This window comes from Drosophila willistoni, chromosome 3R, assembly GCF_018902025.1.
Source record: "Drosophila willistoni isolate 14030-0811.24 chromosome 3R, UCI_dwil_1.1, whole genome shotgun sequence".
NCBI lineage: Eukaryota > Metazoa > Arthropoda > Insecta > Diptera > Drosophilidae > Drosophila > Drosophila willistoni.
Window position 1 is genome coordinate 12777378 of NC_061086.1, and position 18472 is coordinate 12795849.

General features: G+C 43.6%; 5 protein-coding genes across 7 annotated transcripts; 2 read left to right on the plus strand and 3 right to left on the minus strand.

Annotated features, from left to right (window-relative positions):
• The first annotated feature begins 38 nt into the window (after window positions 1–38).
• LOC6650543 (oxysterol-binding protein 1) lies at window positions 39–3501 on the plus strand. The gene is made up of 2 exons (XM_002073709.4): window positions 39–1991; window positions 2061–3501. The coding sequence occupies exons 1-2, from the start codon at window positions 360–362 to the stop codon at window positions 2808–2810; spliced, it is 2382 nt and encodes a 793-aa protein (XP_002073745.1). The 5' UTR covers window positions 39–359; the 3' UTR covers window positions 2811–3501.
• On the minus strand, window positions 3493–6088 carry LOC6650544 (oligopeptidase A). The gene is made up of 2 exons (XM_002073710.4): window positions 5818–6088; window positions 3493–5755 (listed from the first exon to the last, which is right to left on the minus strand). Exons 1-2 carry the CDS (start codon window positions 5910–5912, stop codon window positions 3658–3660), a joined length of 2193 nt encoding a protein of 730 aa, XP_002073746.1. The 5' UTR covers window positions 5913–6088; the 3' UTR covers window positions 3493–3657.
• Window positions 6089–6310: 222 nt separating this feature from the next.
• Window positions 6311–8824, minus strand: LOC6650545. Its single transcript, XM_002073711.4, has 4 exons — window positions 8677–8824; window positions 7200–8618; window positions 7073–7147; window positions 6311–7010 (listed from the first exon to the last, which is right to left on the minus strand). Exons 1-4 carry the CDS (start codon window positions 8690–8692, stop codon window positions 6424–6426), a joined length of 2097 nt encoding a protein of 698 aa, XP_002073747.1. The 5' UTR covers window positions 8693–8824; the 3' UTR covers window positions 6311–6423.
• Window positions 8825–9369: 545 nt separating this feature from the next.
• LOC6650546 (ankyrin repeat and sterile alpha motif domain-containing protein 1B) lies at window positions 9370–13225 on the minus strand. Of its 2 annotated transcripts, none has more exons than XM_023179944.2 (9): window positions 13113–13225; window positions 12721–12843; window positions 11875–12665; window positions 11659–11809; window positions 11032–11315; window positions 10221–10972; window positions 9911–10150; window positions 9717–9848; window positions 9370–9664 (listed from the first exon to the last, which is right to left on the minus strand). In XM_023179944.2, the coding sequence occupies exons 2-9, from the start codon at window positions 12822–12824 to the stop codon at window positions 9590–9592; spliced, it is 2529 nt and encodes an 842-aa protein (XP_023035712.1). In that variant the 5' UTR covers window positions 12825–12843; window positions 13113–13225; the 3' UTR covers window positions 9370–9589. The 2 variants fall into 2 exon arrangements, with proteins under 2 accessions (XP_023035712.1, XP_002073748.3); XM_002073712.4 differs by having other exon boundaries at window positions 11032–11354; window positions 13113–13224.
• A 125-nt stretch (window positions 13226–13350) lies between these two features.
• Window positions 13351–17633, plus strand: LOC6650651 (prolyl 3-hydroxylase sudestada1). Of its 2 annotated transcripts, XM_002073714.4 has the most exons (7): window positions 13356–13503; window positions 15663–15753; window positions 15813–15952; window positions 16016–16213; window positions 16284–16478; window positions 16542–17159; window positions 17235–17633. In XM_002073714.4, exons 1-7 carry the CDS (start codon window positions 13449–13451, stop codon window positions 17549–17551), a joined length of 1614 nt encoding a protein of 537 aa, XP_002073750.2. In that variant the 5' UTR covers window positions 13356–13448; the 3' UTR covers window positions 17552–17633. The 2 variants fall into 2 exon arrangements, with proteins under 2 accessions (XP_023036616.1, XP_002073750.2); XM_023180848.2 differs by lacking the exons at window positions 15663–15753; window positions 15813–15952; window positions 16016–16213; ... (1 more) ...; window positions 16542–17159; window positions 17235–17633 and adding an exon at window positions 13749–15423 and having other exon boundaries at window positions 13351–13503.
• The last annotated feature ends 839 nt before the right edge of the window (window positions 17634–18472 follow it).

The window sequence follows — 18472 nt, forward strand, 5'->3', positions numbered from 1 at the left end:
ACCATTCAACTAGAGTTGGTCACACTCAAGTATTCTTTTTTCTTGATGTTCTGCAGAAAAATTAGAAAATAAATATAAATTCATTGTGAACGCAAATAAGCGCAACTAAGTGGGGGAACGGAAACGGGAGCCTGAACAAATCTACAGTGCAATCGATAACCTTACTTTAACAATAATAATAGTAATAATGCAAGAAGCTCTCGCATAACGAAACCCATCGACGTCGGAAGCAAAGTCAGTGTATTCAGAGCAATAACTACATTCGTGGTTATTGGTTGAATCCCGCGTCGCCCTTTTCGTTATCATTATACGTGGCGTTTCGATTTGCACACGATAGCGATTTCAATTGAGATCTTACCATGACGGATGCCGCAGGTGGCGTTGTGGCTGTGGCCGGGGGAGGAGCAGGAGCGGAGAAGAAAAAGGGCGATCCGGAAATGAAGGGATGGCTATTGAAGTGGACCAACTATATCAAAGGCTATCAGCGCCGTTGGTTTGTGCTGTCAAAGGGCGTCCTCAGCTATTATCGCAATCGAACGGAAATCAATCATACATGTCGCGGTACCATCTCGTTGCACGGCGCCCTTATTCACACAGTGGACTCGTGTACATTTGTCATTTCAAATGGAGGCACACAAACGTTTCACATAAAGGCCGCCACCGAGGTGGAGCGCCAATCTTGGGTGACGGCTTTGGAGCTAGCCAAGGCCAAGGCCATACGGGACATTGAAAGCGAGGAGGAGGAGGCCGAAGAGACGGCACAGGTTGTGCCCAGTCAGGAAATAAACACAGTAGTAAGGGATCTGACCGAACGGCTGGAAAATATGCGCACCTGTTACGATTTGATAACCAAACACGGTGCTGCCCTGCAGAGAGCCCTCAATGACTTGGAATCCAATGAGGAGGAGTCGCTTGCCAGTCGCACTAAAATTGTCAACGAGAGGGCTACTCTGTTCCGTATTACATCTAACGCCATGATCAATGCCGGAAACGATTACCTACAATCAGCCGAGTCACAGGGTCACAAGTGGTCCAAAATGCTGCATCACGAGCGAGAACAGCGCCAGCGGCTGGAAGAGATCATCGAACAGATGGCCAAGCAGCAGTCGCAAATGGAGCAGGCCGCCGTCTTAGTGCGTCAGAATAAGCCCGTTCCGCCAATGGTCTCGTCCAGCACAACAATGTCCCTAAATGCAGGAGGCGGGGGTGCCTCCCAGTTGACATCAGACGATGAGGTTGAGTTCTTTGATGCCCAGGATCATGCGTATGGTACATCCCCCCCAGATGGAACCTTTATCCTGAAGATGAACAAGCGCCGCAGCAGCTCTGAGGATCAGGTGGAGGGTCAAACAGGCAGCTCCTCCGAAAGTGATGAACAAAAGCGCACGATCAAGACAATTCAACAGGTTTGTCTGGTGAGTGCTCCCCGCGTGGCATCGGGAGGGCATGCTGATGACGACGATGATGATGTGGATCGTGCGTGCCAACCGTCCGAGCCGTTGACTGAACCATTGCCGTCCGACCGCAAGCAAGTAAAACAGAGACGCACACGCATCCCCGACAAGCCCAACTATCCGCTGAGCTTGTGGTCCATCATGAAGAACTGTATTGGCAAGGATCTTTCGAAAATCCCAATGCCCGTCAATTTCAATGAACCGCTGTCTATGCTCCAACGCCTTGTAGAGGATTACGAGTATGCCGATATTCTAGATATTGCGGCCAACTGTGATGATCCATGCGAGCAATTGGCCTATGTGGCCGCCTTTACTGTCTCTTCATATGCAACTACAACGAATCGAACCGGCAAACCATTCAATCCCCTGCTGGGCGAGACCTTCGAGTGTGATCGAACGGATGATCTGGGCTGGCGTTGTCTGGCCGAGCAGGTTTCCCATCATCCACCCGTTGCAGCCTTGCACTGTGAGAGCAGCAAATGGGTCTGTTGGCAGGAATTCTCCATGACAAGTAAATTTCGTGGCAAATATGTTCAGGTGACTAATAATTAATATGAGTGAACGATTTGGTGGATTTTTTAATATCCCGTTAACTTAATGTTTCAGATCAATCCTTTGGGTGGTGCCTCGGTTACATTTCCGTTGAGTGGCAATCGTTATACTTGGCGGAAAGTGACCACAACGGTCAATAACATAATCGTTGGCAAGTTGTGGGTGGATCAGCATGGCGAGATGGAAATCGAGGGCACCAATGCTGCCCAGGGCATTAAATGCATCCTGAACTATATACCCTACTCCTACTTTAGTCGCGAGGTGCAGCGCAGCGTGAAGGGCGTGGTCATGAATGGCAACAATGAGGTTAAGTGGGTGGTGCGCGGCACATGGGACAGCAAAATCGAGATCGCACCCGTTCTCCAGACTAGCGGTAGTCCCGAGAGTCGGACCTACACCACGGGAGAGTATAAGGTAGCATGGAGACGTCGCCCAGCACCACCAGAATCGGAGAAATACTACAATTTCACGGAGCTGGCATGTCAACTCAACGAAGAGGAAGAGGGCGTTGCCCCAACCGATTCGCGTAGACGTCCCGATCAACGAATGATGGAGGAGGGTGCCTGGGATGCCAGTAACAAGGAGAAACTCCGCTTGGAGGAGAAGCAACGAACAGTCCGAAGACAGCGGGAGCAAGAAGCCGAGCAGGCAGCAGCCGATGGCCGACCGTATCCGGCCTATGAACCAATGTGGTTTAAGCGTGAAAAGGAAATGGGCACAGAGAACTTTGTACATGTCTACAAGAATACATATTGGGAGGCCAAAGCCGACCAGGACTGGAGCAATTGTCCGGATATATATTAATCACACACAGATTCACGCAATTACGATACGATACGAAACGAACCGGTGGAGCCTTAGCAAATATATTCTAAACGATTTGAAATATGCAAGCCTCGAACCCCCGCTGACCCTTAAAACACGCCCAACTTCCCGATCCTCTTAGCACAGATAATACATCATAACTACAAAGAAACCAACTAACATGCTAAAAAGTAATCTTCGAATTAGATGGTATTTAAATTTAAATTCCTGTAAATTAGCTAAAATACGTTAAAAATTTGGCCATGTCTACTACCCCCTACTTCTTCAATTTCCTTATTTCCTTGCAACTTTTTATTTCCCACAATTTTTGGCGTCTAGGGTACATACATATTTGTACATAGATCTTCTTATCTACTATAATAACTATATGTTTATATATTCATATATATAATCAGCAAGTGGAATACGACATAAAGTTTTCACTCTAAACACACACATACACACACACACTAACAGACAAATGGACGAGCCTAAGTTTTCCTTTATGCAGAAATCATGTTTTGCCTTTGTTATATATATATATAAATATACATATATATAGACACATGTCGAACGAAATTGAAGTCTAAACAAAACAAAACGAAAAAAAAGAGTAATGTGAGGAAATATGTTAAATGTTATAAATTTATGCAATTTATTATTAAAGTATTATTTAAATAAAACAACAAAACATTTGTGTGGTTCAACTAGGTAGACCCAACACCTGCTCGTCCGACTACACTTAGTCATGATATTTACAATCATAATCACTTTATCCAGGCAGGTCTTCGATCCAACAATGTCACACCGCTTATCAATTAACCGACACATGGCTAGTTGATAACGTTTAATTATTTTCCGTGGTCTGTGAGGGCTCGTATATTTCTAGTGACTTGAGTAACGCCTCGACTGAAGGATCACGACCTTGGAATCGACGGAACACTTCGGCGGTGGGCAAAGAACCGCCCGAACTGAGGAACGTCTCCTTATAGCGTTTCCCCACGGCAGCATAATCATCGATATTCCGCTGATTGATGAAGCTGCTGGAGATGTCTGCCGCTATCAGTTTGGAATACAAATGACTGAACTGGGCGGCAGCCCAATCACCAGCAAAGATATCAGTCATTGAACAGGGATGCGCATCCTTCTTGTCCAGAGGCATACAATGATAGACAGGCCACAATTTTCGTACAGTGTCTAGCCAAAACGATTCAGAACGATGCAATTCAATATCGAGATCGGCGGCATAGAGTTCCTTGCAGAGATTATAGCCAGCTAATTTCGTTTTGAAAAGGCGCATTTTGCTGGCCAAGGCAGCATCGATAGGTTCACCATTTTCATAGTGACCCGAAAGGGATTGCAGGATAGTGGGATTATCGAGGAAATTGCTCATGACATAGCCAGACACCTGAGAGGCATCCCATTCAATGTTCGATAGACCAGCCAAATCGCTATACTTGGCCTGGGTCAACAGATGTTGCAGTCCCGTACCAAAGGTCTTGAAGAGCATTTGCAGATCATCGTAGCTAAGGAGTGGAGGCTTTTGCGGCTCCGTGGGCTCAGTGAAATTGAAGATGAGGGCGCAGAGTGGGGTCAGGTTAGCTGATTTATTGCTATTTCGTATGCCCACCATCCAGCCATTATTTCGACCAAATTTATGCTCCTTGGAGTAGCAGTCAACGTAGAAGCCACCAACTGGTTCGGAACTAGACGTGGCATCGTTATCAAAGACATGATAGAACTTAACCGCTGGATGCCACACCTCAGCCTGGGTATGCTCCACAATGCGAATGTTGAAGAGTTTCTCGCTGAGACCAAACACACCAGAAAGGACACGAGGCAGGGGAAAGAATTCACTTAGCTTATTTTCATGCAGACTAGACTCAGCGGCCAGCTGTTTGCGCCCCCAGTAGCTTACATCGTAGGCATCCAGTTGATATTGATTTGCTCCTCCGGCGTTGCTGGCATTGGCAAATTTCTGCAACTCTTCCAACTCCACACTCTGTGCTGGCCCAGCAAATTTAAGCAATTTGGCAAAGATCTGCTTCAAATTGTCGACGCTACCAACCATTTTCGTTTGCATGGACATTTCCGCATAGCTGGAGTACCCCAAGAGATTGGCTTGTCGTTTGCGCAGGCCACGAATCTTCTCCAAATGTGTGCTGTTCTCTAGTGATTTGTCCTGTTGCTGGGAAGCTTTAATGGCATTGGCTCGCCACACATTCCATCGCTGTAGCCTGTCGGGGCAGTATTTTAGAAAACCCTCTACTATTTGCGGCTGCAATGTAATCTTCCAGGGACCCTGCAATGCCTGATTGGAATCGCGGGCTGTGGCTTCCAATAGAGTGGGCGGAAAGTCGCGTACCAATTGAAAGTCATTAATAACATGACCAAAGGAGTGGACGGCCATGTTGACTTTGTTTTTGAAGCTTGAACGCTCCCGACCCAGTTGGGTTAGCAGTTGCTTGAGACCGTCTTGTGCATTCTTATCCAGCGCCAATCCATTCAATTTTCCTTCCAGCAGAAATTTCTGACGCAACCGCTGATCATCTCTGTCGCCAGATTCCTTCTGTTTGGTTAGGGCCTGGTAAACAATCTTATTGCAGAATTTAGCCGCTCGAGCGTTGCGAGCTCGCTCATGGATATTCATATAGGACTTTGTTGGGATTAATGTGCTGTTGCCCAAGTAAAGAGCCTTGGCTACACCCCATGTGGTCTCCAATGGGCCAGTGACCGCATCGAGATCGGCAAATATATTCGAACTATCCAGGGGGCCTTTGCCGCTCTGAATATCCTGCTCCAATGACTTGACAACCTTCTCCACGCCAGCTGCCTGTTGTCCAATGGCGCCCAGGCACATTTCAATGGTAATGTCACTAAATGCTGGCAGTCCATCCGCCTTCAGCAGTCCCTCGGTGGGTCCTTCTTCTCCAATTTCGGGCACGCTGAGCAAGAATTCAAGTATAAGTATATACGTAAGTGTTTGCTTTTTTCTCTACAAACTTACAGAACGATATAGCCGGGTCGGCTCTGGGATGTGTGAAGCCAACGCTGCGCGTTATGAGAGAGAAGCGCGTGACGCTGACGTAAAATGTTCAGCATGGCTTAAATACAACAATTTAAAACTATTTATTTACAATTTTTTCGGAAAATGCGGTTTACACAACACGCCAATAAGACCGTTCCTCCGCCTCCTCCGTTAGTTCTGCAGAACGTTAGCCAACACTAAGTTCCAATGTAGATATGGATTCAGCCCCTGCACACTGGTTTAAAATCATGTAAATTTTATTGTAAACTACAATCAATAATAATTTTGAATAGAATTTAGTAATATACACAAATCATTCCCAGGGGAGTTAGCAGATGCAAAGCCTATTAAAATTAAAACATTTCAAATTACTGATATTTCTTTGATTCACCCTGTAACGACATGAGATTGTCCTCTGTGTGGGGAAGGCCGACAGGAATATCCGCTGAAATGAATAAAAATCAAAACTTAATTTGTTGAAATAAAAATGTAATGTATATTTCTGTACGCATCTATGACAACTTGCAAAACAAAATCCAAGGAAACCAATTACTTAATTTAACAATTTAAAAATATAATCTTAGATTAATCTTCCTCCTCCATAACGCGACGATGTTGCATTTGTAGTTCAAACCGGCGATTCAAACGAACACCTCTAATGAAATCGGCGTTTTTCTCCTTTCCTGGGCGCTGCTTAAACATTTCCATGTGACGTTGACGCCTCTGTTCCAATTTATTACTAGTGGATGATGGCATTGCGGCCTTTGCGTTAAATGTTTTTGCCAAGGACGTGGACAAATTGAAGGCTGGTTTTGCCGCAAAGCTATTCTCGTTTTGTCCTAATTGCGCTCTCATTGATACATTTGCCTTTTCCTTAGCGGGAGTTACTCTTTTACCCGGAGTTACAACTTTTGGGGCTACAGATAAATTCATTTTCTTCAGTGCCCGTGGTGGTTTTGATTGACCCTCAGCAGCTATATCCTGAGAGCCAGATTGCTGAATTTGTTTTTTCAGAGCTGAATTTGTCAAGATCTTGGCACGTTCCGCCTTCCGTTCCAGATGATCGACGAGATTCTCCATTTTATCGAATTGTTTCTGATGCATAGCCGCAAAATTAGGAAGCTTGGTGCGAGTTTTGAGCTTACTTGGTGTCAAGATCTTTGGAAAGATCTCTGTCGAAGAAAATAAATGGTTAATATTTATTTAAAAGTGTAATTTGTTATTAAATGCTTACTTGGTTGTGGCAAGCGACTTGGTTTTGGTAAATTTCCATCCAAAGATTTCGAACGCCTGCGTCGTTGAGTTACATCTAAAACAGAAACATGAAGACTCAGAAATGAAATTATAATTGCTTTACGTACTGCTCTTATTCAGGTCATCCCAACGCTTATCGATATCATCAACATGAGCCACCTCAATGGGACTCAAAAAGGTCACAGTCTTGCCCTTAATTTCCCTCATGGTTGAAAAGGATTTGGAACGTCGTCGTTGTCCATTATCGTGAGGAATCGGTTCCTCATTTACACCCAAAGTAGGAGTGTTTGTGACTTGCTTGCCCACTTTAGGCTCTAAATGAGAAAACGTTTCCTCACTTACATCCAGTGTAGGAGTGTCTGAGATTCCTTTATCCACTTTGGCCTTGAATGGAGTGGGTAATCTATATGGACGTGAACGCTTTTCTTCCATAGCTTGATCAGGGTTCAAAACTATCGGCACATCATCGTCAGCTTTTGTTAGCAACAATTTCACTGTGGGTTGCTTTTCCGGCGACATTTGAAGAGTTGGCATCTCTTCGTTTTCTTGGGCATCTGCATCAAATGTGGTGTTTAATGCGGTGTCCCGTGCTTCGGGTGAGTCCTCATCATCATCGACCACAATTAAAGAGGGCATTTCCTCATTAACGTCGAGTGGGAATACACCCAATTCGTCCAAACTATTTGATTTGGTGGCAGAATCTAATAGCTGTCCCTCTGACTCTGTCTGATTGATATCCTCCGATGTGACCACTAACTCCAAGGTCTGCTCTTCCTGTAGCTCTACGCCATGCAGATTCTCAGACTTTACTTGCTTGACTGGATCAGACTCCATCTTTTCTGATTTCACATCAGGCTCGCATGATTGCTCAATTGGTTCTGCCTCTGTCTTCACAACTTCCTGGTTCTCTGATTTATGATCAGTTTTGCATGCGTGCTGTATTGCATCTGCCTCTGTCTCCATAACTTCTTGATTCTCTGATTCATCATCATCTGCCTCTGTATTCATGACTTCCGGATCATCTAATTTCACTTCATTCATACGTGCCTGCTCTATTGCTGCTGTCTTTATTTGATCTAAACCCTCTTCGGATTTCGCAGCGACATCCTGCATCACCTCTTTGATCTGCATTCTGCCTTTGCGTTTAGACTTGCGACTGCGCTTAATCTTAGCTGAATGTCGCCCCACTTCAGCCACAGACCACTTATGGGTTTCCAATTCTTCGTTCTCATTGTCCATAGGGGCAGGACCAGTAGTATTGCCTATTACTGACGATTTGCTTGCAGATCGCAGCATTATATCCTCGTAATCAAGGGGCGGGCGTATACTTTTGCGTGCACTACGTCGAGGTGTTTCTGACCCGGCTGCACTTCCAGCTGCCTTGGGAGTTTTAGACTGAGTCTCATCATCCTTTGCGTTCTCGTTCTCCAATTTTCGCTTTCCAGCACCCCGCGTCTTTTTTGATATTGGTGTGTGTGCGAGCGTTTCGCATTCTTTTGATGCGCCACAATCAGCGTCTTTTAATTCTGTTAATAAAATGGTTGTCTCAACATTTGAAAATCTTCACTTATAAACGCATCATACCTGTGTTCGATTCCATGTTTAATCAACGGTTAATTTAAAAGTTGCGCAGTAAGTATGATATATGTATTTTTTATTTTTATTTTTTTTTTGTTTATTGACAGGCGTCTGTTTTGCAGCTGTACGTTTTTTTTGAACTCCGATTACAGATAGAGTAGCTACTCGAAATTTCAGTGTTGAAAAGTGGAAAATCGGATGAAACTAGATTTAGTGTTGGCAGCGTTATTTTTTGTGGATTATAGCGCTGCCACTCTGTTGTTTTTTTTTGCGCGTTGTTTGAACTGTTTTTATTTTGGCGTTTAAGTTAAGTTAAACCTAGGTGGTAAGCCAAATTATTATTGCATACAACTTAATCTCATGAAATCGAGGAATATTTAGCTGCTGTGACAGATTTCAATTTCAATATTAAAGTTTCTTTCATAGTTTCTTATGAACTTGTAAATTGCAGGGACTTTTTGAGAGCTCAGTTCCTTGACAATCTCTACATCGCAGATGTCGTTAAGGTACGGGTCATATATTGCCATGCCCGTATTCCGCCAATTGGAAAGGTATCGGGATGAAACTATTCATGTATTTAGACATTTTATAACCTGTGTGAGATAAAATATGAATATCCTCCAGATCGGACCACGTGCTATACGAGAAATCGGTGAAGCAGTGGGCCAGATTAACTAACTAATTAACTAATAAGATAGGTTTGCATGTAAAACATCGTATCCGTTTAATCGTTAATAATAAAATGTATAAATACTTTAGCTTTGCTGACCTTTTTTTCTCAGACAAAGTCAACATCAAGATGGCATCAAAGACTAGTAAATGAAAAATACATTCACATTCAAAATGCAATAAATAAAATATTGGACGCGAATCAATTAGGCACTTTTGTGATTTAGCACCCATCAGGCAAGGATGCACCCTAACGGTTTACAGCTAGTTGATAGGCCACCTCAAAAGCCTGGCCTAGTGTCAAAATGATCTCCTTGGCCAGTTCCTTAAATGCAAAAAAGTTAGTTCGGTTTCAATACTATTGCTGGAATACTTACTAAATTGTCTACCATAAAGACGTGACAATAATGCAAATCCTGTTCTTTGGTTATATAGGCAAAATAGCGCAGATCTTCTGTATCCTGGCACACGCAATTGATATTTTCAATATCATGCGAACAGATCGCAGCCTATATAAACAGAATGGAAAGATTATATAAAATTTCTTGCTGAAAGTGGTCCTAGTTGATACCTTTTTCTCATCATCTATAAACTTGACTCCCATACAAGAGACGGCAATATCAACGTTTAGACGCGTCTGCAGATTGGCGGCTTTCAGATACTTGGTAGAAGTTGTGCAATTTTCAAGTAAGCTAATATCACTGACGCTAGCAGCTGACTTTATCTTCTCCTCATCAATCTTTAGTTTCTGAATGGATTTGCGTGTCGACATGGTGCCCTGTAATTGACGTATTACCGTCGATCCTAAATACTAAAAGGGAGATACAGAGGAAAAGCATGTAATTCATTTCAATGCAGGCGCTGCAGCCTTTTGGACTTACAAAGACCGAGTAACGAATTTCCCCATACATCAGAGTATAGGGCGAGTGACACCAATTGGAAGCAGAGTTTTGCGATTTGCCAAGCAACAGCTCTGCCGGCTTTCTCATTTGCAAAGAGTGTCGCGGATCTTCAATGGACAAGCTTTGCGGTTCTGGTTCTTCCTTTTCCTGCTCCAGCTCTGATTCCTGTACTGTGGATACCTCATTGCCTATATGCTCAAAAATGGTATCGATTTCCGCCCACACACGTGAGGCACTGAAATCCTCGCCACTTGCTGAGTAACGCTGCTTGGCCAAACTACGTCGATTCACCGATCGCACCATGCTGGGCGAACGCAAGTATTCTCGGCCATCTACTTCGTCTTGTGCCAAATTTAGTGTTGATCCTTTGAGAAGGCCAGCAAATGGAACATCTCCAACAAATTCCTCCACCTGATCGGAGGAGAAGGAGTAAGTGGTGCGTGGTGATTCACTGGCCTCCATATCCATCAAGCCACCCTTGCGGAGAGTTGCCGGTTGCATGTAATTGATAATTGCGTGCTCTGCTTCCATAACCGTGGGCGGTGGATAATCTGGTGTGGGTGAATGACGCACACCACGTAATTGTTTGCCCGTGTTATTGTTGTTATCCACAACACATGACGTAACTTCGTGTTCCTTGAGGCTGCCATTTAATTTGGTGCGAGGCTTTGGCACTGGGGCCTGCAGTGACATTTCCACATATTGCGATGTAGGCCGTTGATAAGAAGCAGCTAAAGGAATTAATTGTTAAGATCAAAAGTCCAAAGACTGATATTCATTCTTAACTTACAGATTGATATGCTGCTAGTGGTCGCATTGTCCTCACTGCCTGAACCACCGTTTCTTAGTAAATTAATGTACTCATAGGATTGTGATGGTACCGAGGAGCTTGAGAAATTATTGGTCGTCTGAAGAAGGGCACTCTGATACGGCTGCTTATAAACGGGCTGATAACACAGCAACATATCTTTACTACCGCCACCAATTTCAGCCACATCGTTGAGGGACTTTTGCTGCTTAATTGGCTTCATGTCCAGATAATTCTCTGGCACCTTGGTATATTGATCCAGCGAGCTTAAAGAGTGCGAAAGTCCGTTTGCTTGATCTTGCTTTCTATGGGTTTCGTGGTATTGAGTGAATGGTTATGAAAGAGAAATTAGAATTAGACCAGACCCGATTAGAAATTGATGAAGAATGTGACTGAATGAGCCAAACCAATGTGCGTGTGTGTGTGCATGTGTGTTTGAATGTGGGTGCAAATTGGGGATGAGTGCAGTTTCCATATAACATGAGCTGAGCTGAGCTGATTGGTAGTTGGTTAATTGAGGTCACAATTAATAACAACAAGTGGTGAGAGCATGTTGGTTGTACATAAATAATGTGTAGGCGGTGCCACATGGCTATTCTGTTGTCTTACTTCCTCGCCCTGGTTAGATCGTTTGGTTTGACCAGTTTCTTGCGTTGCGAATTCTTTTCAAATAATCGTTTTGGCAGCGATTGCGTGCCACTCTCCACGCTAAGATCAATAGCGGACATTTGTGACTGTACCTCCGACATTTTGGCGAATTCTGTAAGAGATTTGCGAGGGAAGTGAGTATTTAAATGTGATGATTAAGCCAAATTTCCAACCAACCGTTTATAACAGCTACAATATCATAGGTAACATGGGGCGGATAGTCGGACAATATTTCGAGAGCTGTGCGTCCATTTCCATCTGTGGCATTCACATCGATACCTGCCTTAAGCAGAGTAACTACAACCGATTTTTTTCCACAAAGAGAGGCTTCATGAAGAGCACTGCCCGCGTGGGTAAGTATATTAACATCAACGCCGGCGGCAAGTAATGTCTCCACTACCTTCTTGTGGCCATTGCGACTGGCCAGATGCAGACAGGTGTGGGTGAAGATGTGCTTGGTGGGTGTGGTAGCGGCATATAAAGTTGCATAGCCAAGCAGCTCGGCCAGATTATCCTCTTGACCAATTCGATAGGCCATTATTAGATCAGGATCGACACGTAGTAGTGTCTGCACCACCTGTAATCGACCAAACTGAGCTGCTAGATCTAAAGCTGTTTGGAAACTATTATTTCGAATGGCCGGATCTGCTCCATACGAGAGCAATATGGCCACTACGGCATTGTGACCGTGCTGCGCTGCAGAATGGAGCGGTGTTTCGTTTTCAATTGTCTGAGCATTGGGATTGGCCGGATTAGGACTATGCATGAGCAGCATTTTGACAATATCCTGGTGGCCAGCCCAAGCAGCCAGAAAGAGAGGCGTGGAGCCACGTATGTCTGGTACATCAAGTTGAGCATTATGGGCCAATAGCAATCGCACTATGCTAACATGACCATTGAGACTAGAATGGTGCAACGGTGTATACCCATTAACGTCTTGGGCATTGATGCTAGGGCTACGCCGAAAACTAGAGAATTCAAAATTTAGAGTACAATAATTTTGGAGAATTGCTTATAACTCACCTGGACAATGGTCCATGCCTTCTGGCAGCTAGATCCAATAGTTTACCCACCGTTTTTATATCGCCGCATCGTGCTGCCTCGAGTAAGTGCTGATCCTTACCCATAACTTAATATGGCAATGTGCTGAAATAAATAAATCAAAGGAATGAGATCATCACAAGATCAGAACCAGACAGCCCCAGCCCCAGCCCCAGCCCGTATCAGGTGGCAATCAAAATCAGCTGTTGGCCCTAATTGTATACATTCAAATGTACGTATGTTTGTATGTATGTATGTGTTTACACATTCCAATGGTTTTTTTTTTGTTTAGGGCCCGATCTTACAAGGTCAGATCAGATTTAGGTACCGAAAACTACTGGAGAAATTAAGAAAGGAAATCTTTATGTAATTACCTCTTTATGATTTCATCCATAAATACTGGGGAGTCGCTCTCTGTTCTTACTAATGCTACAAATTTGTCCTAATTAAGTTTAATTAAAGTTCTGCGGGTCCGAACAAATAAAAAAACTTTATTTACGTGGATGGCTATTGTTGCCATACTCGCTAAAAATAGATCAGCTGAACAGTGCGCTGCAGAGTTCCCAGACTGATAGAAAAGTGGCGACTGCAAGCAATTCATAAATTCTGGCAACACTTGCAGCAGCAGCAGACAAATTGAGGAAAACAAAAAAATAAAAATTAATTTAAAGTGTTATTCCCATTTGCAACTGCAGCGGCAATTTCAAACTATGGACACGGCCGAATCCACACCGTTCAAGCTGAAGAGGAAGGACAAAGATGAAGGTGAGTCCAATTATTATAGCAATTCATTCATAGCGTGCCGGCAGCTATAACGAGGCAGAAATCGAGCCGCTGTTCTTGATAACGCGTGTGTATATGTGCATATCTATGAGTTTTTGTGTGTGACATTGTTATTGGGATTGAGAGTGGGTGTCAATATGACACGGCCGTAATTATCATTTAAGGTATGCGTATGCCCATGTCCCACCATGCTTAATGCAATCTCATTCATTGTGTTTCCCTTGCAGGCAAAGATCACACAGAGCCAAAACAGGAGAAGAACAGTGGAGAGCCTCAAAAGAAATTGTCCCGCCTCAGTGGAACGGAGCTTGAATTGAATAGTACATATCAAAGCACAGAATTAACCGAATGGCTACATGAAAAGTGGTCTGGAAAGAACGCGGATGCCACGGAGGATACAACTGGTGCACAAATATATGCTGAGCCATTTCAAATATGCTTGCTACCCGGGATGCTTGCGCCGGGCTCTAGCAAGACCTTGGTCGACGAGATGATTAAAAAGGTGCAATGGTCACGAAAACAAATGGACCTTTACGAATTCTACCAGAGCACTGACTTGTCCAATATGCCAGAATGTCGTCTGCTTACAAACTTCCTACAAGTGCTGCGCAAGCAGGTGCGTCCCTGGTTGGAAAAGGTGACAAACCTGAAACTTGACTATGTGTCGGCATCATGTAGTATGTACACTTGCGGTGATTACCTTTTGGTACACGATGATCTGCTTAAGGACCGACAGGTGGCGTTTATCTACTATCTCTCCCCGTGGGAAGGAGCTGAAGAGTGGAGCGAAGAACAAGGCGGCTCTTTGGAGATTTTCTCCAGCGATGGTCAGTGCTATCCTCAGTTTCCGGTTCACCGCAAAATACCACCAAAGGATAATCAGTTTGCCTTCTTTAAAGTTGGCTCGCGTTCATTCCATCAAGTGGGTGAAGTGACCACCTTCGACTTTCCCCGTCTAACGATAAATGGCTGGTTTCATGGCGAAACAAATGAAGCATTTGTTGCTGAGTCGCTACGAGATTTTCCCAGGCTCAGTTATGGCGATCCAGTTAACGGACACAGGCCCTCACTTAATCTGCTACTGAACGATGTATACCTGAAAACAGCTACGCGGCGCAGCATCCAGAAACGGATTGAAGAGAATTCCGAAATTTGCCTTTACGAATTTTTTAAACGTGAGAAGTTTGAACAGGCTCGCACACAACTTTTAACCGACTCCAAACTTGCTTGGCGACGGCAAGGACCAGCCAATGCGCACAACTACGAAATCCTAGACCTGAGCACAGCTAGTGGAATGATCCAGGAACTGTTGCGGCTGTTTCGCAGTCATCCCATGTTCGATTTGTTGCGCGACTTCACCGATTTGGATTTAGCCGGCCCAGAGGCTGTCAGTCCCAGCTGCTGTGTGGAGTTGCAGCGTTGGTCCCACGGCAACTACACTGTCCTAGGTGACGGCCTAGTTAGCGAAGAGAATACCCTGGATTTGGTCTACTATTTAAATGCTGCAGAGGGTGCAGCAGTCATTACATATCTGTCACCCGAAGCAGAGCCTCCGACGAATGGCATGAATACCGCGAGTACTTCATCCGATCAGGAATCGGATGACTCGGATTCTGTGTTACTGACCATAACACCAGTGGACAATGCCTTAAATATTGTATATCGCTGCGAAGGCACCACAAAATTTACCAAATATGTTTCACGCAACACGCCACTTGACAAAGGACCCGTATTCGTGATGTCATGTAGTTACAAGGAGTAACCCCATTTAACTGAACGCTTAATTTGTTAGCGCACAATTCGTGTTGTTTATTCACTTGCATTAAATAAAAAAATACATTTACAGACGGTTTATTGTACAGAAATATTGCCAAATAAAGCGATGTAATAATACATTTTAAATAACTTCTTTGATTTAACTTGCATATTTAGCGCAATATTAAAGCATATAATTCACTTTGATCTAGTAATCGACTTACCAGTTTTAAATCTCTCAAGTCTTTTTGTGGCGCGAGTTCTATTTTCTTTTATTATTCAAGGATAATGAATGTTATTATGTAAATGTTTAGTTTTTTTTCAGCGACATGCTAACTATTACCTTTAAGAGTCTGTTTTAAACTAAAATATTTTATTTATTTCAGATAAATATCGTATTAGTGCCACAATTGCTTTTATTGTAGTCATCGTTGTGATTGGCGTTCCCATGTGGTGGAAAACAACCACTGTATACAGGTGAGTCATGTGCATGAATTTCCAAATTGAACAGCATTCAATATACAATCATTGCCCAGAGTCAATTTGCCCTCCGCACCGATATTGAGGCTCAGCGAGCAGTCCATCAAAACAGCTGTACAGGTGGCCATCTACACACAGCAGGCTAGTCGAGCCCAGTTGCTCATCAGTGAGCTCCAGAGCCGATTTAACGATAGCGGTAAGTCCGTTCATTAGTCGACCAAAAAAACATGTCCACTAATACTTCATTTCGTTCGGTTAGATATATGGTCTGTGGAATTTAAACAACTGCCTCCATTGGCCAATGCTAAGGAGGTTCATACTCCCGCAGCATTGGAAAAACTAATACTCAAAGAGCATCCGCAGTCTGTAGGTGATTTTATGTTTATTGAGTGGCCCAAACTGGAGGATGAACTACTGTTAACAACTGAACGATCAGCATTAATGCGTAGTGATGCCAGTGAGTCAATCACCATGGGAAATACTTTCGACCCATACCCAAAAAGTAATTAACATATTTTTTTTTAAAGCTTCCCATAAGCTGACCCAGCTGCTGCACAGCAAAGTTTTGCAAACATATCGCATGAAACAAATACTCACAACCGATGAACGTCTGGGTGTTAAATCGGAGGCTCCACAACCTGTCTATGATGTGATAGTATCCGTATTGAATCCCAAGCCACGTTTAACTCACGCTCGATGGAATATCGCAATGGCTGTAGAGAGTAAGATTGAAAGACCATTGAATGCCATGCAGTGCCATAATTTACTATCACTTACCATTGCAGCTTATATTAAACCTTTTTTGGCCCAAGTTTCGGACATTTCCAATTACACAGTGCGCACCCAGTGGAAATATCGTGTGTCTATTGAGGCGGAGATTAAGCAAGTTCGAGATCAGAGCAAGTTGGGACGCCACTATGCCTTGCAGGAGTCGTCTCTTCCTCACTTGCTTACGTCTATTGCCCAGAATCTGAGCGCTAGTACGACAGATAAACCAGCAATTAATTTGGTAGTATATATTCCACCCTGCAGTATGGCTCCACTTCATATCTACAATAGCAAAAACCAAAAACTTACACGCAATGGTGTTGATGCATTTATATCCCCCGGATGGGGTAGCTTGATCATTGCTAATCCTGATGAACGTGTGTGCCTCTCCTATATCAACAATGAACCTCCGTTGGCCTATTACGTCAATACCAATGATAATATGCAAGTGATGCTTGACCAGCTGCATAAGTTACTAGATATAAGCAGTGAATTGCAAATCGATGGCGTCAAAACGGTGGACATTGAGCAATTGGTACCGCGCAAGTGGGAATACGAGTCCTATCTTAGACGTAGTGCTGTACGGCATATTGCCACGGCGACCAGTACGCTCCAAAGTCTTGTTAAGCTGCTGGGTAATTATCAAATCATTATGGCATCATTAGCCATGCACTAATGCGTTTTTTCTTGTTTCTCGTCCATTTACCTAGATCAAATCAGTTATATTGTGATAGATGATAAAGTAGGCACTGCTATAATTAATTCCTATACGGACATTTTGGCCGCCAAGGCTGCGCTATTAGAGCATCGATTGGGCGATGCTTCCGCTTTGGCTAAACGGGCGTTTGTGGCCTCGGAAGTCGGTTTCTTTGATGCCAGCTTATTGGCCCAGCTCTATTTTCCTGATGAGCAGAAATACGCCATTTACATACCACTCTTTCTGCCCGTCATGGTGCCAGTTCTAAGCTCTTTCAACATGCTACGCAAAATGCTGCAATCTAGACGGACAAAGGTAAAACTACAGTAAACGAGCCGCAACAAATGGCTCTGGTCAACCAAATGATACAAAGTTCTTAATTAATAATAAAATAAAAAGCCATTTTCTATAAGGTTTAGTGAAGGCCATCATTTATTTGGTAGATTGTAATAGTCGTCGTCGATGCTTCTTCGTCTTCTTATTTCGGTCTCTTCAGCCGGAAGTGCTGTGCATCCGGATGAGTTCAAGCTATAGATGCCAACACAAAGCACATAGGCGATCACAACTCGTAGAATCATTTTAAATGCGCCAAAGCTCGAGCATCAATCAAAATAAAAAAGAGTAAAGAAGCTCTAACTATACAGTCGATTTAAATTTTGATCACTAGGTCAAAGCACTTGAAAACTTGAAGTGCTCTCCCCCACAACTAGCTTCCTTTTTGTTTCTGATTTTTGTACATTTTTATGACTTATTGTTATTGGTGTGATATCAATTTGATGTCATGGCTGACGATGCTACGCACCCCTCGGGGCAGATCTTGATCTTTGATGGCTCAGCGTGTGAACGTACATAGGGCAGGTTCAGACGCGAGCCAGAGATGGATGAGCATAAGGAGTGAATTATGTGTACATAGACAACCTATAAATACCCTTTACCCATAGATCTATGTAAGGTAATCGAATTGTAATAATCTTTGATCTATTTCTAACAAAAGTCAAAAGACAAACAAAGCTTGTCTTATTGTTGGCAACTATGGATAACAATCAACAAATTTGTTCCAATTGTTATTTAACAAAAGGAATTTCAATTCGGATGTCAAGCTGTTTCACTGAGCCGGCATACCCTTTGCCAAGATGTATTCAATATAAGAAGTGAATCTACGATTGTCAAAACTGGCTGTACATTGAATGGAATTGACATGGCAATGGTGAGGAGGAAGGGAGTCGCTGGCAATGCTGGTGGAGGCGGGGC